General features: G+C 48.0%; 1 protein-coding gene across 1 annotated transcript in view; it reads left to right on the top strand.

The window, feature by feature from the left end:
• MYOM2 (myomesin 2) overlaps window positions 1–18693 on the top strand; it is a 71878-nt gene that overhangs the window by 37048 nt on the left and 16137 nt on the right. The window contains exons 18-30 of the mRNA XM_023517570.1: window positions 905–1092; window positions 2027–2153; window positions 3448–3626; window positions 4730–4844; window positions 6227–6383; window positions 6476–6582; window positions 8949–8993; window positions 9415–9551; window positions 11893–12037; window positions 12155–12214; window positions 12893–12960; window positions 18067–18177; window positions 18373–18460. Coding sequence (XP_023373338.1) covers window positions 905–1092; window positions 2027–2153; window positions 3448–3626; window positions 4730–4844; window positions 6227–6383; window positions 6476–6582; window positions 8949–8993; window positions 9415–9551; window positions 11893–12037; window positions 12155–12214; window positions 12893–12960; window positions 18067–18177; window positions 18373–18460 — 1527 coding nt within the window. The remainder of the gene's footprint in view (window positions 1–904; window positions 1093–2026; window positions 2154–3447; window positions 3627–4729; window positions 4845–6226; window positions 6384–6475; window positions 6583–8948; window positions 8994–9414; window positions 9552–11892; window positions 12038–12154; window positions 12215–12892; window positions 12961–18066; window positions 18178–18372; window positions 18461–18693) is intronic.

The following is an 18693-nucleotide window of genomic DNA, read 5'->3' as shown; positions in this document are numbered from 1 at the left end:
CACGGCCTTTTTAGCTCGTGGATAGTTAGTTCGAGAAACCAAATTCACACTTTCAGAAATTAAAATTTCCTTTCTAATGATGCTGTTATTGCCTAAGTAGGCATCATAGCAAAAAAATCAAACAAACAAACAAGCAAAAAAAAAAAAAAAAAAAACCCAAAAATCCCTTTTGGTTATAAGGTTATTATAATCTCTTTCAATTTTTTCCAGGAGAGGTACTCAAATGTTTCCATTTGCATTTTTAAGTCATTCCTATTAGATGAAAGCAATCATTTACCTTTTTATTCTAAAACAAGAATCACTTCTTTTAATCACCTGTATCCCACACAGAGGTTGCTAAGAGTCAGGGGAGAAGCAAACACATTCGGTCTCCACCTGTTGGGATTAGATGCCCCATATGGTGCCATAGCAGGAAGATGTGAATTCACACTCATTTGAATGAATCTCATTTGAACTTCTTCTAATCACCTGTATCCCACACAGAGGTTGCTAAGAGTCAGGGGAGAAGCAAACACATCCTGTCTCCACCTGTTGGGATTAGATGCACCATACAGTGCTCTAGCAGGGAGATGTGAATTCATACTCATAATTGTGTAAGACGTTAGAAGTTGTCAGAGTAAGTCGTCTTGGTGTCTCTGGCTGTGGATGCACAGATGATATTGCTTGTGGTTGTGAAGGAGAAAACACCTTCTCACAGTTTCTCTTAAGGCTGTAGGGAGGAAATCTCTTGCCTCAGGGGTCCAGAGTGGACCCGTGTATGAGAGAAACTTTCACTTTTTAACTCACTTCACCCCTTTAAAGGTGATGAAACAGCAGACAATCATAACAGAGTAGAGAAAGCTCAGGGGGCAGAGGACCCAGGCCACCTCCTGGCCCCGTGACACCCCGTTGTGCCCACTTGCAGCTGTGCCGTCCCACCCGTACGGGATTACGCTTCTGAACTGCGATGGCCATTCCATGACCCTGGGCTGGAAGGTGCCCAAATTCAGCGGCGGCTCGGCCATCCTGGGTTACTACATAGACAAGCGAGAGGTCCATCACAAGAACTGGCACGCGGTCGATCCTTCGCCCATCAAAGAGACCATCTTCACGGTTGGTGTTCCCTTGTTCCTTCATTTCTACCTGGGTGACCTTTATATTTTGGCTGTTCTTCATTCTTTTCAGAGTTTGATGACACTAGGTAATCTGATATGGTAACAAGTTGATAGCAACGTGAGACTGTGGGGTTCTGGAGCTAGAAAGATCTCGGGAACCATTTTTTTCCCTGAGAAGCCACGAAAGTGACGTCTGTCTCCCGTGCTGGGCTTATTGCACTTGGCACACGGTTCGTCATGAGCCCGACATTCCTGACAGAAGCACCTGCTGGCTTTCTGAGCACAAGCTGCTTTAGCGAGAAGACGATTTTCCTTGTCCGTGTATGAAGTGGTTAAACCTCAAACACGTATTTTGTGAGAGACAAAATTTACTCAAGTACTGACTTGTTCCGCCTACCCCATGGATTTGGTCAGAGGCTTCCCATGGCCAGGCAGAGCTCCTGAGGTCCCCCCTCCCACTGCAGGCCTGTGACCGCGCCCCAGGCCTGGGGCCACGCCCACAGGTCTGGGGCCACGCCCACAAGCCTGTGGCCACCCCTGCGGCAGCCTCAGAACCTCCTCCCCCGAGACCCACACCTTGTAGCAGCAGGATGGCTCTTGCCCCCAAGTCCCAGAGCCAGGGGCTGCTTGGGATGGAGTGTGGCCTGAGCCTGCTCCTGGGTCTCTGCCCTCTGCCTGTGTGGCCATTGTGGGCCTTGGTTTCCCTCCCGTCGGGAGAGACCAGGGAATGACCCAGGCGGACCCCATCGGCTGTAACGTTCCACTGTGGCTTGTCTGGCCCAGAAACTTTAAGTCACGAGGCTCATTTGCTGACGGGGTTCCACCTTCTGCACACATTTCATTTTATGAGTCAGTCTTAAATATGCCTTTGCCCCCAGTGGACTGGAATGAAGCTTTTATTTCACATATTAATTTAAATAAAATCCAAACAGGTGGAGGACTTGACGGAAGGCTCATTTTATGAGTTCAAAATTTCTGCCACCAACCTGGCAGGTGTTGGGGAGCCATCAGACCCCAGTGAGCACTTCAAATGTGAGGCCTGGACCATGCCTGAGCCTGGTAAGATGCTTCTCTCCAGTAGCAGAGAGGAGGAGTGGTGATGGGAAAGGACTTCACGGAGGAAGCACCGTCTCTCCTCAGCAGCCTCCCAAGGGGACTGTCGCTCACCTGACACCTGTCCCTGTGGTGAAGTGCTGACCCCAGGCCCTGGGAAGGCAGTGGTCAGGACCCCCTCACCTCCCACCCAGTGTCTGTGGTCTGGGCCCTGCAGGAACTCAGAGCAGGCAATGAGGGTGAAGTGGGGCACCCCACAAAGAGATGGGGGGAAGGGGTATGCAATCTGGCCCCGGCCTGGCCTGTGACACACAGAGATAAGCCTGGGGTCCCAGACAGAGCGTGATGCTGGATTCGCGTCTGGCAGTTACCCAGGGTTGTCCTCAGTTCCCAGCAGTTAGGGATTTGGGGACCTTCAGTTCTAAAATGCATAATTGTTGCAAATGAACATTTATTTAGGAATCTGCATTTTTAAACTGTTTTCACAAATTCTTAAGTACCAGGCATTGATTTCTGATACCTGTATCCAGCCTATCAGGATCTCAAATGCAAAGGATCGTGTGCTCCTATGTGGCACTTTACAAAACCTTCAAGTTGAAGCTGAAAGAGGACAGAAGCTCAGAGTGGTTTTGAATTTTGATTACATTGCTTTTTATCCTCCTCCCTTTCTTTCTTCTTTCCTTCCTTGCTTGTTTTAATGAAATTAATTTTTGCCACTTAGAAAAGCAGTGGATGCAGATGCCATTAGCATTTCCAGAGGCTTCTTGAGGGTCAGACGGGAAGTATCTTTGCCAGGCCCAAAGGTGGCAGTGGGATTCAACTGGGGCGGGGATGGGGGGGCTGCACCTTCCCCTCTCCTGCCCGGTGCTCATGGACACAGGCCACCTGTACTGCACACCTCCCGAGCTGCTTTGGGTATTTTCAGAGAGCAGAGTGGAAGCACTGTCCCGGCTGTCAGGTGGACAGGGAGGTTGCTAGCCCCTTCTTTTTTGACAGTATCTAGGGCCCCTGAGAGAGGGGGCAGCGTGACCTGCTGAGCTATTTGAGGATGTGCACAGTCCCCAGGCACCTGAGAGAGGAGGCTGAGCTGGGCTGTCCTGCACCGGGCAGAGCGCCTGCCCTCCTCACCAACGCTCTCCCAGGGAGGGTGGCATGAAACTTAATCTGGGGCAGGTGGTGATGCTCCCAGGGGAAGTTGGCACCTGCTGAGACTCGGTGGCACCCAGGCGCTCAGGCCTTGGGCTGCAGGACTGCGGCTCAGCAAGTGTCCGCCTGAGCTCGGGTGGGTTTGACTCTCCAGGTCCTGCCTACGACCTGACGTTCTGTGAGGTCAGGGACTCCTCTCTGGTCCTGCTCTGGAAAGCCCCTGTGTACTCTGGCGGCAGCCCCATTTCAGGGTACTTTGTGGATTTCAAGGAAGAGGATGCTGGAGAATGGCTCACTGTAAACAAGACGACCACTGCACATCGTTACTTAAAGGTGATTCATGCACTGACTTGTCTGCTTCTGTGGGAACATGTTTGATCCCTGTAGCAAACTGGCCCTGAGCTCCAGGGTGGACATGTTCAGATAACTGGGCCTGCTTGGGGTATCTGGATGAGGGGGTCCCTTGCCCCCCCATGTCGATTTGTAGGACCCAGCGGGTAGCAGTGGGGACCTGTGTGGTGGTGCTGTTCCCCTGTCCACATGGAGCTTCACACCTGACTCTGGGGACTGCAGAGTGGCCTGTCCTTCCCGCCATGTGGCAGGGACAGCTGCTCACCACATTGCTCCTGTGTGTGTGTGTGTGTGTGTGTGTGTGTGGCTGTGCTTCCCATGGGCAGGACTAATATTTTATCATGTCCCACCACTTCTAGCCCTGCATTTAATTTACTCAATTCATGTGGTTATAGAAGTCCATCTGATTAACACACACACAGACATGCACAGTTCTGACACATTTGACAAAGTTACAATGTGTAATTTCTGTCTTCTTTGTCTCTGTATATTTCTATTTTTAGCACTTGTACCTTACCAGAGACTGTGTCACTTGTAACAGCTGTTTCAGGCCCAGTGGGCTGGGGTGCCCTGGCTAATTTGCCAGCTGCCTTAATCCAGAGGTTTTCTCCCTTCGGCTCCAGGCCCTGAGGTGCAGTTTACACTCCAGGGGTGCAAGGTGCAGCCTTACTCAGGCCCACAGCACACGCTGAGTGTGTGAATGGACAGTCCCTGAAGACCAGCGGATAATATGAGATAATTTCCTTTGAATCAGTCCCAGAGAATTATGTTAAATATGAACCCTAGATTATAGCTTAGTGGATATGATTTTTATTTGGCTTTAAAATATTCTAAAAGAAGAAAACAAGTCAGAGGAAAAATAGCGAAAGAGACTATAGCAAAATCGGTTTATTCCTGCAAAGTGAGATTGTGATTGTGAATTTTCCCCTCTCCTTTTCTAGTTTACTATGTATAGTTTTTGCAACAGAAAATATAAGTTATTCTAAAATGGATGCATAATACAATGTGAAAAATTACAGTCTTCCTCACTGCGTGTCCACACATATGGCATTTCATCAGGGGAAAACCTATGTCTGTGTTTCCAGGTCTGTGACCTTCATCAGGGGAAAACCTATGTCTTCAGGGTCCGTGCAGTGAACGCCAATGGTGTGGGGCGGCCGTCAGATATGTCGGAGCCAGTGCTTGTGGAGGCGAAGCCAGGTAGGGTCCAGGGTCCACACAGTCAGTGTCAGGAGCATGGGATGGTATGTGTCGGAGCCAGGAGTGCTGAGGCCTAGGCCAGGTAGGGTCCAGGGTCCACACAGTCAGTGTCAGGAGCATGGGATGGGTGTGGGATGTGTCGGAGCCAGGGGTGCTGAGGCCTAGGCCAGGTAGGGTCCAGGGTCCACACAGTCAGTGTCAGGAGCATGGGATGGGTGTGGGATGTGTTGGACTCAGGGGTTCTGGGGCCAAGACCAGGTAGGACTTTACCTTTTAGCGGCTCAAAATAGTAAAAGTTATGAAACAGCACTAACTCTGGGGAAGGTGTGCATATGGTCCGCACACGCGTGTGTATTTATGAGGGAGGATGAAGGGACATCTCAGGATTTGGGTCAAGTGTGCACTTCAGTCTCGGCCTGTGCATGGTGACCCCAAATTAGGTCATCATCATGGCTGGCAGGGATTGTTTTTGGAACGAAGAGTGCACAGGAAGGAGGTGCTTTTTATGTTAAAGGTATTTAAATCATAATATCATAAAGCTGTTAGTGATTTTCTTAGCATCCAGGCCAAAGTACCCTGAGGCAACCTTAGGAGGGGTGCTCTGGTAGAGGAGACAGGCTCACAGGACACACAGCTGGCTTTGTGTTTCAAAACAGAACCCCTGAGGATGGATAATTTATAAAGAAAAGTCTATTTCGCTCACGATTCTGAAGGCTGGGGAGTCCAGGAGACACTGTATCTGCTCAGCTTCTAGTGAGGGCCTTGCACTGGGCCACGGCAGGGAAGGGACCAAACCTGGAGGCAACACTCTTGCTCATTGCAACCAACTAGTTCAGTTTATCACCAAGAACTAACCCAGCCTGTTAAGAAAGATGTGAATCTGCCTGAACAATCTAAGCCACTCTCGGAGGCCCAGCCTACCCACCAGCAGACACTGGGATGTGTCTGGCCCAATTTCTAATTTTGTCCTGACTCCTGTTGGGCCAGGTGTTTACTGCGTGCCACCACATGGCTGTGGAGCCTTGGCCTCCTCTTAGGGTCAGGGAAACAGATCCCAGGCAGAACAGAGATCTTGAGGAGCAGGAGAGGCAGCCCCAGAAAGCCCCCTGCAGTCATACCAAATGCAGAAAAAGAAGGGCCAGAAATGTGATGAATTAAAAAAAAAAAATGCAACAACCAAGCCCCAAAGGTCTCCAGCATCTGTCTACTTCCTCGGGGGTTTTGCTCTTTCACGATCCTCAGGGTCAGTCTGGGTGGACGTTCAATGAAACTGATGATTCCACATAAAACGAGCTCTCTGCGGGGCCCATGCTCTCTCTCCAACAAAGAGCTCGAGGCCCACGGTGCTCCCAAGACGCTTACCCAATGCTCTCACTGTGCAGGCACCAAGGAAATCAGTGCTGGCGTGGACGAGGACGGCAACATCTACCTGAGCTTCCAGTGCCAGGAGATGACCGACGCCTCCCAGTTCTCCTGGTGTAGATCCTACGAGGAGATCACAGACGAGGCGCGGTTCCGCGTGGAGACCGTGGGGGACTGGTCAGTCAGGCCCAGAAGCTGCACGTCCTGAACCTTCAGAAACTCCTGCACGTGGAGAAAATTGACCTTCACCTTCTCCTCTTCCTTTTCAGTTCAAAGCTGTACTTGAAGAACCCAGATAAGGAAGATTTGGGGACTTACTCTGTGTCGGTGAGCGACACAGATGGTGTGTCCTCCAGCTTTGTTCTGGATGCGGAAGGTAGCGTCTGTGTGGCCCAGGCTTGTGGGAAAAGGTTTTCTCTTTCCAAGGTTGTCCCCATACTGGAAAGACTTATTTACATTGAGAACGATGTGCATTTGTGGGAGGCTGGCAGAGTATTTTCATAAGCCGGTAATTACTCTAGAAATTAAACTCTCAAGCTTGGGGTAAGCTTGGGGTATGAGGGGTAAGGCAGCCGCACCCCTTCTTACGGCACTGAATCAGAGATGGGCATGAACCCGGCATCACTGGGGAGTTCAAAATGATCGCTGAGACTGGGTGTGCTGCTTGTGCAGCCTCCAGCTTGCTCTTCTAAAGCTGAGTTTCAGATGCATTTTGACAGTCTAGCATTTGGGAAGCAATATACTCAAAAAAGAGTCCCCGCCGTCAGTGGCTCCTCCCCTCCCCTCTAGCACAGAGAGGCCGAGGACAGAAAAAAGCTGCCTTTCATGTGTGTGAAATAATGTTTAACTGCCAGAGCCAAAATCTCTTGCTCTTTTTACAAACAGAAGATAGCAAAGAGAAGTGAGAAATGTTTGTTTAGTATAATCCAGGGAAGAGGAAGAGTTTTCTTAGGTAACTTCACAGACCTGAGTTCCCCGAGGAAATGGGCTTGAGTCAAGTGAAGCCGGTGTTTAATAACCTGGGCTCCTGAGTATTTGCATGCCCTGATCCACCTGCCTTTAGGCCAGAGGCAGCCTCACCCCTTTTACAGCACTGAGTCAGAGATGGGCGTGAACTCCGCAGCACTGGGGAGACTCTCACTTCCTTGGGTTCCTCTGGGTCTTTAGGGCTTTTGAGTTTCTAAAAGTTTTCTATTAAAATGAAAAATCTCCTGAGAGGCCCCAAGTTTTACAAGCAAATCTTTTAGTTACCAGTTGGCATCTTGGTTGGCATCCGGGGTCCAGGGTGGGTGTCGAGGGTGGTGGGGGGACAGCACCTTTCCAGGGAGAGAGGGGACTCTGGGACCTTGCAGGTCTGGCTCCGAGTTGGCTAAATTCCAGTAAACTCATGCAAGTTTAACACGCCCGCAGCAGGAGAACAGATAAGGAAGTTTGCCCACATATAGTTTATTATGAACTAAAAAATGAAGCTAGACTTCTCAGTACTACAAGTAAACTCAGTTTGGCAAAGACTGACTTTCCCAGTCAGTTCCTCTGATTCACCCACAGACAGGGACAGGAGCAGCCTGAAATCTGCTGCAAGCTTTAAAGCTGCCTTTGCTGACCTGGGTGATCCTCTAGACCTTTTTTTTGAGACAGAGTCTCATTATGTCGCCCTGCATAGAGTGTTGTAGCGTCACAGCTCATAGCAACCTCAAACTTTTGGGCTTAAGCAATTCTCTTGCTTCAGCCTCCCAAGTAGGTGGGACTACCGGTGCCTGCCACAATGCCCACCTACTATTTTTTTTGGTTTTTGTTGTAGTTGTCATTGTTGTGTGTGGCTGGTGCCCTAACCACTGAGCTACAGGAGCCAAGCCATCTCTGGACCATTTTCCAGTTTACTATAAAAATTTCCTCTTCCTTTTAAATAGCAGCGAAGGATAAAATTTCCACCATATCTCATATTGCACGTAGACTTTAAACGTGTCTGAGGCAGAACCTTGGAGTTACAGTTATAGCTTCTTCTGTTTTTGGAAATTCCTGCCAGACGATCTGCTTGCTGTCAGACCCATTGCCACAGTGAGTTTCTTTTTGGCCAGGAGAAGTCTAACTTCACTTTTGTAGTTTAAGATAAAGGGGTCGTGACCTCTGTGACCACCACTGCATTTCTGAATTCTCATTTTCAGAAGGAAAGCAGGAGAAGCCAGGGGAAATGGCCTAGAGCTTCACGTTTTCTTACCGTGCTCTTGGGACTTTCTTGGGAGTGATACATTTTGGTTTTTTGGTTTCCTTTCCTTTTTTTTTCATGCTACAGTGATGGTATGAGAGGTATAAAATTGAAGAAGGAAATTTTGAAAGGGGAAGGAAAATCATGGACCACAGCACCTTCTCAACCAAATCAATTTTAGGAAAGAATTAGCATGGAATTAGAGGACTTGGAAAAGGCTCCCTTTAACCTCTCCTCTTCCAAGTCTTCCTACGTTCTGGGAATAGGCCTGCTTGTCTCTGCCCAGCTGTCCTCGTATTAACTGGGGTCTTTAACCGGTGAAGATCTTAGTTGTAGATGATGATAACAGTGTTATAATTTACCTGAGTTCTAGAGCCACCCTCTGTGTCCTTTTCCCTTTTAGTTCAAGTTTCTTTCATGTCCTCAGGTTAAATCCTGGTGTATAAAACCTTTGCTCTTTGTTTAGCTCTGCTATTGTCTGCAGACTTCTGAATGTACAGTTCAAAACCAGTGAAAATGTTTTTCCTTTATTTCAGAGCTTGAACGTTTGATGGTACTGAGCAATGAAATCAAGAATCCTAGTAAGTAACCCTCTGCTCCGGGTGTGCGGTGGTGGCCCGGCAATGAGCCGCTTGGGAAGGGGTGGTCTTAGGGGGTGTTTTGAATTTGGGGTGTAGCTGTTCCTAATCCAAGTGAGATGTCTACCAAATGATGTCATCTGTCGATGAACAGCACGGAGTACAGAGAGACACAGGCACCTCAGTCCTTGGCGCCTCCAGAAAGCTAACTCAGAGTTTACGTGGCCGGCAGGAGGCTTTAAATGCAACAACAAACTAACCAGAGTTTTAGTTTTTATTTTTAGTTTCCATAATCTAATACTCCAGGGTTTCACGTTCTCAAAAAATTTAATAACTAGGATTGATATTTTTCTGCAATATATATAGCTATTCTTTTTCACAGGATTCATGCATTATTGACCTGCGATTTCTTTTCTTCCTGTAGCAATCCCTCTGAAATCAGAATTAGCTTATGAGATTTTTGATAAGGGCCAGGTCCGCTTCTGGCTGCAGGCGGAGCACTTATCGCCTGACGCCAGCTACCGTTTCATTATTAATGACAGAGAAGTCTCTGACAGCGAGGTGAGTTCCTGTGTGAGTGAGCCCCGCTTTGCAGCAAGCCAGTTTTCCTTTTGGTAGGTCAGTTACTTACAGTCACTATTCTGTGTTAGTTTCCATCCCTTTTTGAGCTGTAAAAATTGGGGCGTAGAATGTCGACAAGATGAATGGAGATGGTTGCTTCTTGCAATGCTCGGAGATTTGGTCGGGGTTAGATAAGACATCAGCTGTCTTTCAACTCCAAGCCTGTTGAAATTAAAAAATGACAGATTATGGTTAGAGATTTTGAGCTTTCTTTTATCAAAAGGTTCAGGTTACATGGGGGGAAATATCCATGATGGATCAGTTCATTTATTCTTGATAATGGTTTTGAAGGCTTGTATTTTTTGCCCTTTTGTGAGGTGTTCCTCCTTGCGTCCCCCACCCCTGACAGCTCCCCAGGAAAGACGTCGGCTGGGGAATACATTTCTGTAACTTCCTTCTCCATTAGGCTTGGTGCGGTGAGCTGATCTGGACAGAGAAAAGGGCAGCTGTCAAACATGCATCTCACACCAGCTACAATCACTTTTACTTTTAATCAGATGAAGTGGCTCTCACAGTGATAGCCAGTGCACCTTCTCTGGCTGTGGGATATTGGTGAAGGCATCAGGTGCATTTCGGCGCTGTTCCTCTTGTTTAATGATGCACACCTGGGGACCCAGCTCTTTGACGGGGCATTTCCTTATTGTGCAGTGCCAGGGTTGGGGGGCTCTCAGTCCCACCGTCTTCACCCAGTGTGTCGATACTCTCAGGTGTCCTGCTAAGTCCTGAATGCTGCATCTGTTTGTGCTCAAATGCTACACGAAGTCATGGGAGGCAGGAGTCTCTTGTGCAGGCAGCCCATCTGCAATTATTCCGGGCTGGACCCTTGTCCTCAGCCCGCCCTTTGTGTCTGGTGGATATTTTCTAGAGCTTGACCAGTCAGAGGAAGGTCTGTCAAGAGTCTCGCCTGGATGAGGACCATGTGATTTCCTCCTCCAGCTGATCTTTCCCGTGAGAAGCAGATACACTTTAAGACTCCTGAGAAGGGGAGAGTCGGTTTAAAAAATAGAAAATACGTAGCTTCTTTCAGGCTACCAGAAACCCAACGCAGTAAGATTGTTGATGGAAGGGTACTGTCTGAGCAAGGAAATTGGAGCTATTTTCTTGAGCAGAGATCATGCAATGAAATGAGATGGAATTTAGTGTAATAGCACTTTATTTGCAGAATATTTTTGATTAACATTTCCCACCTGGTATATAGAGCTTGTTTTAAAAATGGGTGTCATCGCTGGCTGGCTAATCTCTCGGAATATGGCTGTACTATTTCACCTCTTTAATTAGCAATCCACAGGGACTTTCACATTCGGAGATTGATGCTATTTTGTGGAAGTCATGGAAAAGCCTGTATTTATGGCACTCGTAAAGCCATTGAACTTCACCTTGCTGCATAAATGGCTATAGCAAGAGGACTAATTATTTTCTGAAACCTGCCCAGACACTGCAGAGCAGCAGCTGAGAAAACTGAAAAGGCTTTTGTGTTGTCGAGAATCTGATCAGTGCGAATCATACCTTTTAATTTCTCAGAGCAAGTCCCCATCCTTCCCTACTTACAGATATTTACAGTGAGCATAACTTCCTTCAACTAGGGACCCTGCATTTGTCTGATCAACTTGAAATTTACCCTTGATATTCAAAAGCTAATATGTGAAACTATAAAGAAGTCCCAGGAGAAAGAGGGGTTGCATTCCTGGACCTCATCTTCCCAGTCCTGCTCATGGTGCTTCCACGGATGGGGACCAAGTGCCAGACGTGCTTCGTGTGATCAGTGTCAGGGGACGTCCTCTGCATGGTCACTGCCTCCAGACACACCTCACATTTGAATGTGGTCCTGCTACCTCCAGGACTCTGTTCAATGTCAGATGCTGTCCCATCCAGGGGTGGCCTGAAATACTGTCCTCTGGCTCCGTGGGAGCCAGGGTGGTAAGGGTGTGAAGATCACTTCATTGCTGCTGCCCACACGGGGCTTCACCAGCTGGCGAGATGTTGTAATGCATATGTTTTTATTCTCTCCCATGCATTTTAGTCCTTTTGCATCAGAAACCCATTCTTGGTAACTTGTGGCCTTTCTGCTGAGGAGGTACCCATGGTGGTTCACACTTCCAGTGGAACCTGGACAGAACAGGAAGCTGGTACCCCTGGCTTGATCCTGGGGTCACATAGAGGTTTCCTGCACAGAGTGTTGTGTTTCTTTGTGCCACTGTAATGGTTGATGCGATGATGAATTGTGGAGAGAAACTGGAAGGGGTTTCACTGTGCGATTGTCTGTCTCCCTTACTGCTTCCAGGCACACAGAATTAAATGTGACAAAGCCACGGGCATTATTGAGATGGTAATGGATCGATTTTCCATCGAGAACGAGGGCACCTACACCGTGCAGATTCATGATGGGAAAGCCAAGAGCCAGTCTTCTCTGGTTCTGATTGGCGACGGTACGCCTTATGGAGTATTTTTATGTGTCCATGAAAGATAACTCAAAGGAATTTGTTTTGACTGGAGAGAAGCAAGCATATTTCATACATTCTTTTTCTCTTAAATATTGAATTTAGCATTCAGGGCTGTCCTAGATGAAGCTGAATTTCAAAGAAAGGAATTTCTCAGGAAGCAAGGTGAGTAGCTGACTTGCTGGCCTACCATTGGCACAAAACAAAGACTTGTGACTTGAGTGCGTGTCTAAAGTGGATGCTCCGTAATGCCTTGCACGCTGCAGGTGTCTAAAATGACCAAGAAATTAGGTCATTGCTTAACTAGAAATGTGGGTCCTTTCCTGCTCTTTACGTGTGTTTTGTCTGTATTATTTTTTTCTTTCACCTTTCAAAGCCCTAGACTCTACTGTGTAATTTTCCCATTCCCCGCAATCATCCTGTCAAGGAAGTGGTCCCTCTGACTCTTCTGTGCTGACCTGCTGGCCCATCAGAGCATCCCTTCTGGACCCTGCAGGGAGACAATTGTCCCTAAACACTCCTTGTTGTAGGCACTCCATTTTTCAAAACACTTGGAGAACTCCAGGTGTCATGTAGATAAAAGGGACTTCCTTCCCCACTGTGCTCAGAACAGCTCCCTGGCCAAGCTGGCCTCCCTGACCTGTGGTCTCAGAGGCCTGGAAATATCTCAGTTTCAGACTGCATGGCTGTTTTCTTCTGCCAAAAATGCCTTGTATAAACAGTTAAGACTTACATCCATATCCACACACCCCATACATATATGTACATAAAATGTCATATGTATTTATTTATTTTACCTCTTTTTTACTTTTTAAAAATTGCTTTTCCTTTTTTCCTCCGTAGGCCCCCATTTTGCTGAGTATCTGCACTGGGATATCACGGAAGAATGTGAAGTTCGCCTGGTCTGTAAGGTGAGAGATGCGGTTCTAACAAGGAACAGTAAGATCCTCGGTCTTGGTCCTGCCCGCGAGGCCTTTCAGGGAAGCCGCTGCAGTGTGACTCCAAGCTGAGGGCAGAACCTTAAGGTGCGAAGAGACAGGGACCCTCTTGGAGGTCAGCACTTGTGATTTCTCCCTCTGAGGGGAGCACGTGTGTGGCACAGGCCACACAGAGGCTGAGGACACCCTCAGAAGGTGAGTCAATGCACCCAGGAGAAAGGAGGTGGGAGCCCGTCTGGGGTGCTGCCACGTGACTTCTTCGGGAAGTGAAAGGTACGCTTTGGGAACAAAAGCTTTTCAGTTTTGTTGAACAATTTGGTAATAAAACAAGCTTTAATTATTACTCAGTGTGAAAATCTGTATTTTAAGCAACAAACCTTTGCTTTGCTGAGTACCTGCCACGTGACTGCCCTGAGCAGGAAGCGGGGGCAGGAAGGTTGCTGGGGCTCTTTTTTTTTTTTTTTTTTTTTTGAGATATGGTCTGACTGTGTCGCCCTTGGTAGAGTGCTGTGGCGTCACAGCTCACAGCAACCTCAGACTCCTGGGCTTAAGCGATTCTCTTGCCTCAGCCTCCCAAGTAGCTGGGACTACAGGCGCCCACCAGAACGTCTGGCTATTTTTTATTGCAGTTGCCATTGTTGTTTAGCTGGCCGGGCAGGTTTCCAACCCACCAGCCTCGGTGTATGTGGCTGGCACCGTGACCATTGTGCTACGGTGCTGAGCCTTGCCGGGGCTCTTGATGGTGCACCATCTCTGACCCTCAACCACTTACAGTGCGGTGGGTAAGAGAGGATGGAAACAGGAGAGGTCACTAACGCGTGAGTCCTGAGCTGGGCGTGTGGAGATGACCACGGGCCACGCAGGTCAGCAAGGGCAGAATGACCGTTCCAGGGAGACCGGTGGCAGGAACAGGAAGGTGAACTGTGGCTTCAATGGCCACGGGGCCCGGCTCCTAGTTCATGTATTTTACACAGTAAAGCAGCACAAGGCTGGCAGGACAGGTGAGGCTGGACACCAGGCTGTTTCGCAGCAGGACCTGGACAGCTGCGGCCTGTGGGTGAGGAGAGCTGAAAGGGCTCCGGACTCAGAGGGGCTGCTCAGCTGGTGAGGCAGGAGAGGCGGGGGCCGCCTGGTGGGAGGAGTTGGAGGTGGCGGCCGCTCCGTCGGGGCAGAGGTCAAGTGCATAGAGCAGGACGGGCTAAACTAACACTAGGAGCTAAACCTGACAGGAGCAGGCAAGAAACTGGGTGTGGGTGAGGGAAGCATCCTGGACGACCCTCACGGCGGGCTTGGTAGGTGGGTAGATGCAGCACAGCTTGGAATTAGCACTGCAGTGGGAGGCCCAAGCTTCAGGATTTTGAAGGTAAATTCCTCTTTGGAAAGATTTAGTTATATCCCCGGAGTTGGCAATAAGATGTGACCAGCTCACAGCTGGACACAGGAGCCAGGCCATGTGATGGGAAAGTATCTATGTGGCTGTACAGATTCATGAAATGTCATGGTACATGTGGCCATGAGAAGGGTGGCCATGAGAAGGATGCCCAGTGCCCCAGGACAACTTTTGAGCAGAAAGGATGGGAAATGGGGGAGTTTGGGGAAACTGCAGGTTGTCATCATAGCAGATGAAGGAAGCTCAGGGGTTACAAAAAAGAAAGTGTCAGAGAGTAAGAGGGGTAAATAAGAGGGTGACTGTGTGTGTGGGGGGGGTGAGAACACCAGAGCCACGTGTCACAGGCCGAGGCCCCTGGGCTCTCAGCAGGGTGGCAGCCCCTCCTGCTGCTCAGAGGCACTGGTCACAGTCTGCATTGGGTGGGCTGGAAAGACGGGCCCAGTGCACCCCAAGATGTGCTGCTGGCAGTGAGGGAATGAGGATATCATGGCTGGCTCCCCTGCTTTTCAGATGGGACCTTCAACCCCAGTTAGTGGCTGAGGGGACACACAGAAGTTGTAGGTAAAGGTGAAGGGAGAGGGAGGAAGGATGGGGTGCACAGATCCAAGGGACATGGTGTGTGCGAGGGGGCAGTGGTGCCAGGGGCCCGTGGGAGGAAAGCTCCCCAGCAGCACTGCATAGGGTGTGTGAAGCCAGGGAAGAGCTGGTGAAAAACACATCAGTGCTGTCTGTTGGAGTCGGACTGTCCCTGGAGTGAGTCCAGGGTACTGAAGGTGGCCACATAGTGGACAGCGCTGGCTGCAGTCGCATGGAAGGGCACGGGGCAGGCTCTCATTACTGAGAATATAAATGGCTGTCCCCACTGGAATCCAATGTGCAGACAACCAGAGTGGCCCAGACATATGCATTAGGGCTGCTTCTCCCAGACGTGCTTGGTGCTCTTGCTATGAGTGGTGGGGAGATGCACTGGGGGCTTTGGATCTCATCAAGGGCAGGCTAGATGGTCATCCTGCTAAGGTGAGCAGGGAGGGAGGTGAGGCTAGACGGGGAAAGGGGAAAGGTCCCCACTGGGCGGGAGGCTGGCACACAGGGACCAGAGGTAAGGGTGTCCAGCACCTGTGATGACTGGCCCAAGGTGAGTGCATTGGGGGTGCGCATCAGGTGAGGGCTCTGCAGTGAGGAGGAGGGAGCTGGGCTTGTGGGGAGGACCTCAGCCATGTGCTAATGGGGTGCCTGGGCCACGGTCCCCAAGGGTGGGACCAGGGAGTGCTGGAAAGCCCTGGGCAGGTGCCAGCTGGGTCTAAGGAATTCTCATGACTGAGTCGGCCTTTCTCGCTAGTCCCCTGACAAGTGCCAGTGTTGGTAATTAATTCATAATCAGATTTCCTGTCTACACATCTCTTAGTGATAACGAGAGCTAAAGTTTTGATATTTAACATGTACAATATTATCATTAATTTACTGTAGAGAAATTACCTTAGATTTATTTTTAATAGTGAGTTTCTTTTGCTAATAGTGAGTTTCTTTTAAAAGGAAGACTGAGAGATGAAAATATTTATAGGAAGAGAAGTTTTCTTTCAAAAAAGCTGCAAAGGAGAGGAATATCAGCAAATAAGAAAATTCATAAACATTTGAGGGGCAGAAACCCACTGGTTTACTAAGCTTGGATGTTGTGTGGCCTGGTTATGTTGGGAAAACAGCAGTTTTCTTAAATGATTAGTGTGTACACAAAAAGGTACACACTAGGTTATCAGCTACCTGGAGCCTGGAATGAGGGGGCAGCTGTGTGCCAGGAGGTCCGTTGTCCCTTTTCCAACCCTGACACCCCCAAGGCTGATGGCAAAGAATACAGTTCTGCGTCCCCAAGTGCTCTGACATCACCTCCGTATAATGTAAACATCTATAAATATTTACAAGTATTTTAGATTTTCCAGCTAACATGACTCATAAATCTTTAAACATAGATACTGGAGAAACTAAATAAAAAGAACTTGAGATTTGAGTATTTTGCAATTTAATGCACTAAATTTACATACTTGCGTCCCTGTCAATCCTGCGATTCTGTAAACCATTTTTTCCTACATAATACTGTAGCAGATGGTTATTTTAAGATTTATTTACTGAAGATATGTTTGTGCTTGGTGGTATGCTTAGGGTAAAGCTGCCATATTATGCTTTGCAGAAAACCATTTTTCAAAAGAAAGGTTTAAGATAGGAGAAACTTCAATCATAAACAGGAAAAAACACGTTAAAAATGTCTCACATGCACAAGTGGTGTGTTAGAGAGGGTTGGCTCTTAGGAAGTCTGGGCCAGGAGGTCTAAGGAGTAACCTTGTGATCTTTTCTGGATACTTATGTACATTTTAGGCACCCAGATTTTAAAGAGTGGCAGAGAGAAGTTGAAGGAGTTCAGAGAAGAGACCAATGAGTCATTTAAGGGATAAGAACCCCCACTTACAAGACAAATTAATTAACTAAACATGTTTGTTTTGGAAAACAGCTTTTGAAGCCCACTGGGAAGGCTTTTATTTAGTACTCAAAGGCTAATAGTATAGACTGTGTTTGAGAAGGGAATAAAGGGAATGGTATTTCATTGAGAGGAGTAAGAAACTGGATCAGCTCTGAAGATGGACACCAAGGAAGATTCAGAAACGTCAGGAGAGATGAAATCTGCAAGGATTTCTCCAGGAGCGGTTCTGGCTCCGGAAGGAAGGTCTTTCCTTCCAGCCAGAGGGATGCACTCCTGCCACGTATCCCAGAGACATTTATGGGATAACACCTTCGCTCCAGGCTGGCTGCCGTGCACCGCTTGGGGGGGTGGGGGTGGGGGGTGGGCAGGTGTTAGCAAAACAGACCAAATCCCGGCATCGTGGATTCTGCCTTCTAGTGTTGTCAGGGATGCTGCCAATTCCCGCCGAGGACAGGAAATTCTAAGATGTGCTGCACGACTACCCAGCAGAACTAATCACACTGTCTAATCCCTTGTGACTTTTTGTCATTGAAATCACTTTTGTTACATTCCTGTGGGTTGTGAATGCAGAGTTGTCTTCTCCTATAATCCGACATGATCCACACACTGCGTTACACAGAATCAGAATCCCTCCTCATTCCTAAGACGCGTGCCTCAGAGCATGTGAATGGGCACGCCTTCCCATCTTCAGAATGCCGAAAAGCCTAGTTTTGAGTTCAAGCCAATGCCAGGGATTGAATTGTGAGAAATTTCAGTAAAGGGCAAGTTCCAACCTCCAGTGGGCTTTCTTGATAAGGTTTCATTTCCTTTGCGTCCATGCACCAGAAATGTCATATTGTCAAAACCATAGCTGCTAGACAGTTTTACAGAGCTCAGAGAACATTCTATATTATTTGTAAATCCCCCAATACATTGCTTATGACTTGTCTGTATTAGCGACATTTCATATAAATGAAAAGATCTTTATGCCTCTAATTTCATAAACTGAGAATCAGCCAGCCTTCCCTGTGCACCTGTGAGGGCTTAATTATTGTAGATTCTGGGACTGAGAGAGGTATTTACCATTATTGGGAGTGACAGCTTTTCCGTGAACCTCTGTCTGACCCTGCCTACGGTAATAATTGATTTTATTTTAGGTCTGTGATTTAAAATACTAATAGACTTTTTTCTTATGAGCCAGAGGGATTCACATAATAAACGTTAGATTTCTGTCTCACAGGTTGCAAACACCAAGAAAGAAACTGTTTTCAAATGGCTCAAAGATGATGTTCTGTATGAAACGGAAGTGCCAGACCTGCAGAAGGGGGTCTGTGAGCTGCTTATACCCAAGGTATCATGCGTTAAATAAAACCAGACAGAAGCTGAGCAAAAAGCACCCCTTTCAAAGAACTTGTAAATAAGTTCTGCATTCTTCTAATTTGCATCCTGAGTTTTGATGATTTGCATAGAAATTATATTAACATTTATTGTGCTTTATATTGGGGGTACTGATTTTACATAAATACGTGATGTGTTTTGTCTGTAGTTGTCAAAGAAGGACCACGGTGAATACAAAGCCACCTTGAAGGACGAGAGAGGCCAGGATGCGTCTGTCCTGGAAATCGCTGGCAAAGGTAACAGGACATCTTTGTTCTATTGAAAGGAAACCCATTTTGCCAATAGGATGGGACCATTCACCACCTTGGATGGTACCAAATTCCCTGTACTCTCAGCTGATGGGATCATTCACCTGTAGCCTCAGCTGATGGGATCATTCACCTGTGCCCTCAGCTGATGGGACCATTCACCTGTGCCCTCAGCTGATGGGACCATTCACCTGTGCCCTCAGCTGATGGGACCATTCACC

The sequence above is a fragment of the Otolemur garnettii genome, unplaced genomic scaffold, assembly GCF_000181295.1.
Source record: "Otolemur garnettii isolate 467f Iridium unplaced genomic scaffold, OtoGar3 scaffold00114, whole genome shotgun sequence".
Taxonomy (NCBI): Eukaryota; Metazoa; Chordata; class Mammalia; order Primates; family Galagidae; genus Otolemur; species Otolemur garnettii.
Note: the sequence above shows the minus strand (reverse complement) of the source record. Positions and strands in the feature narration are given on the sequence as shown.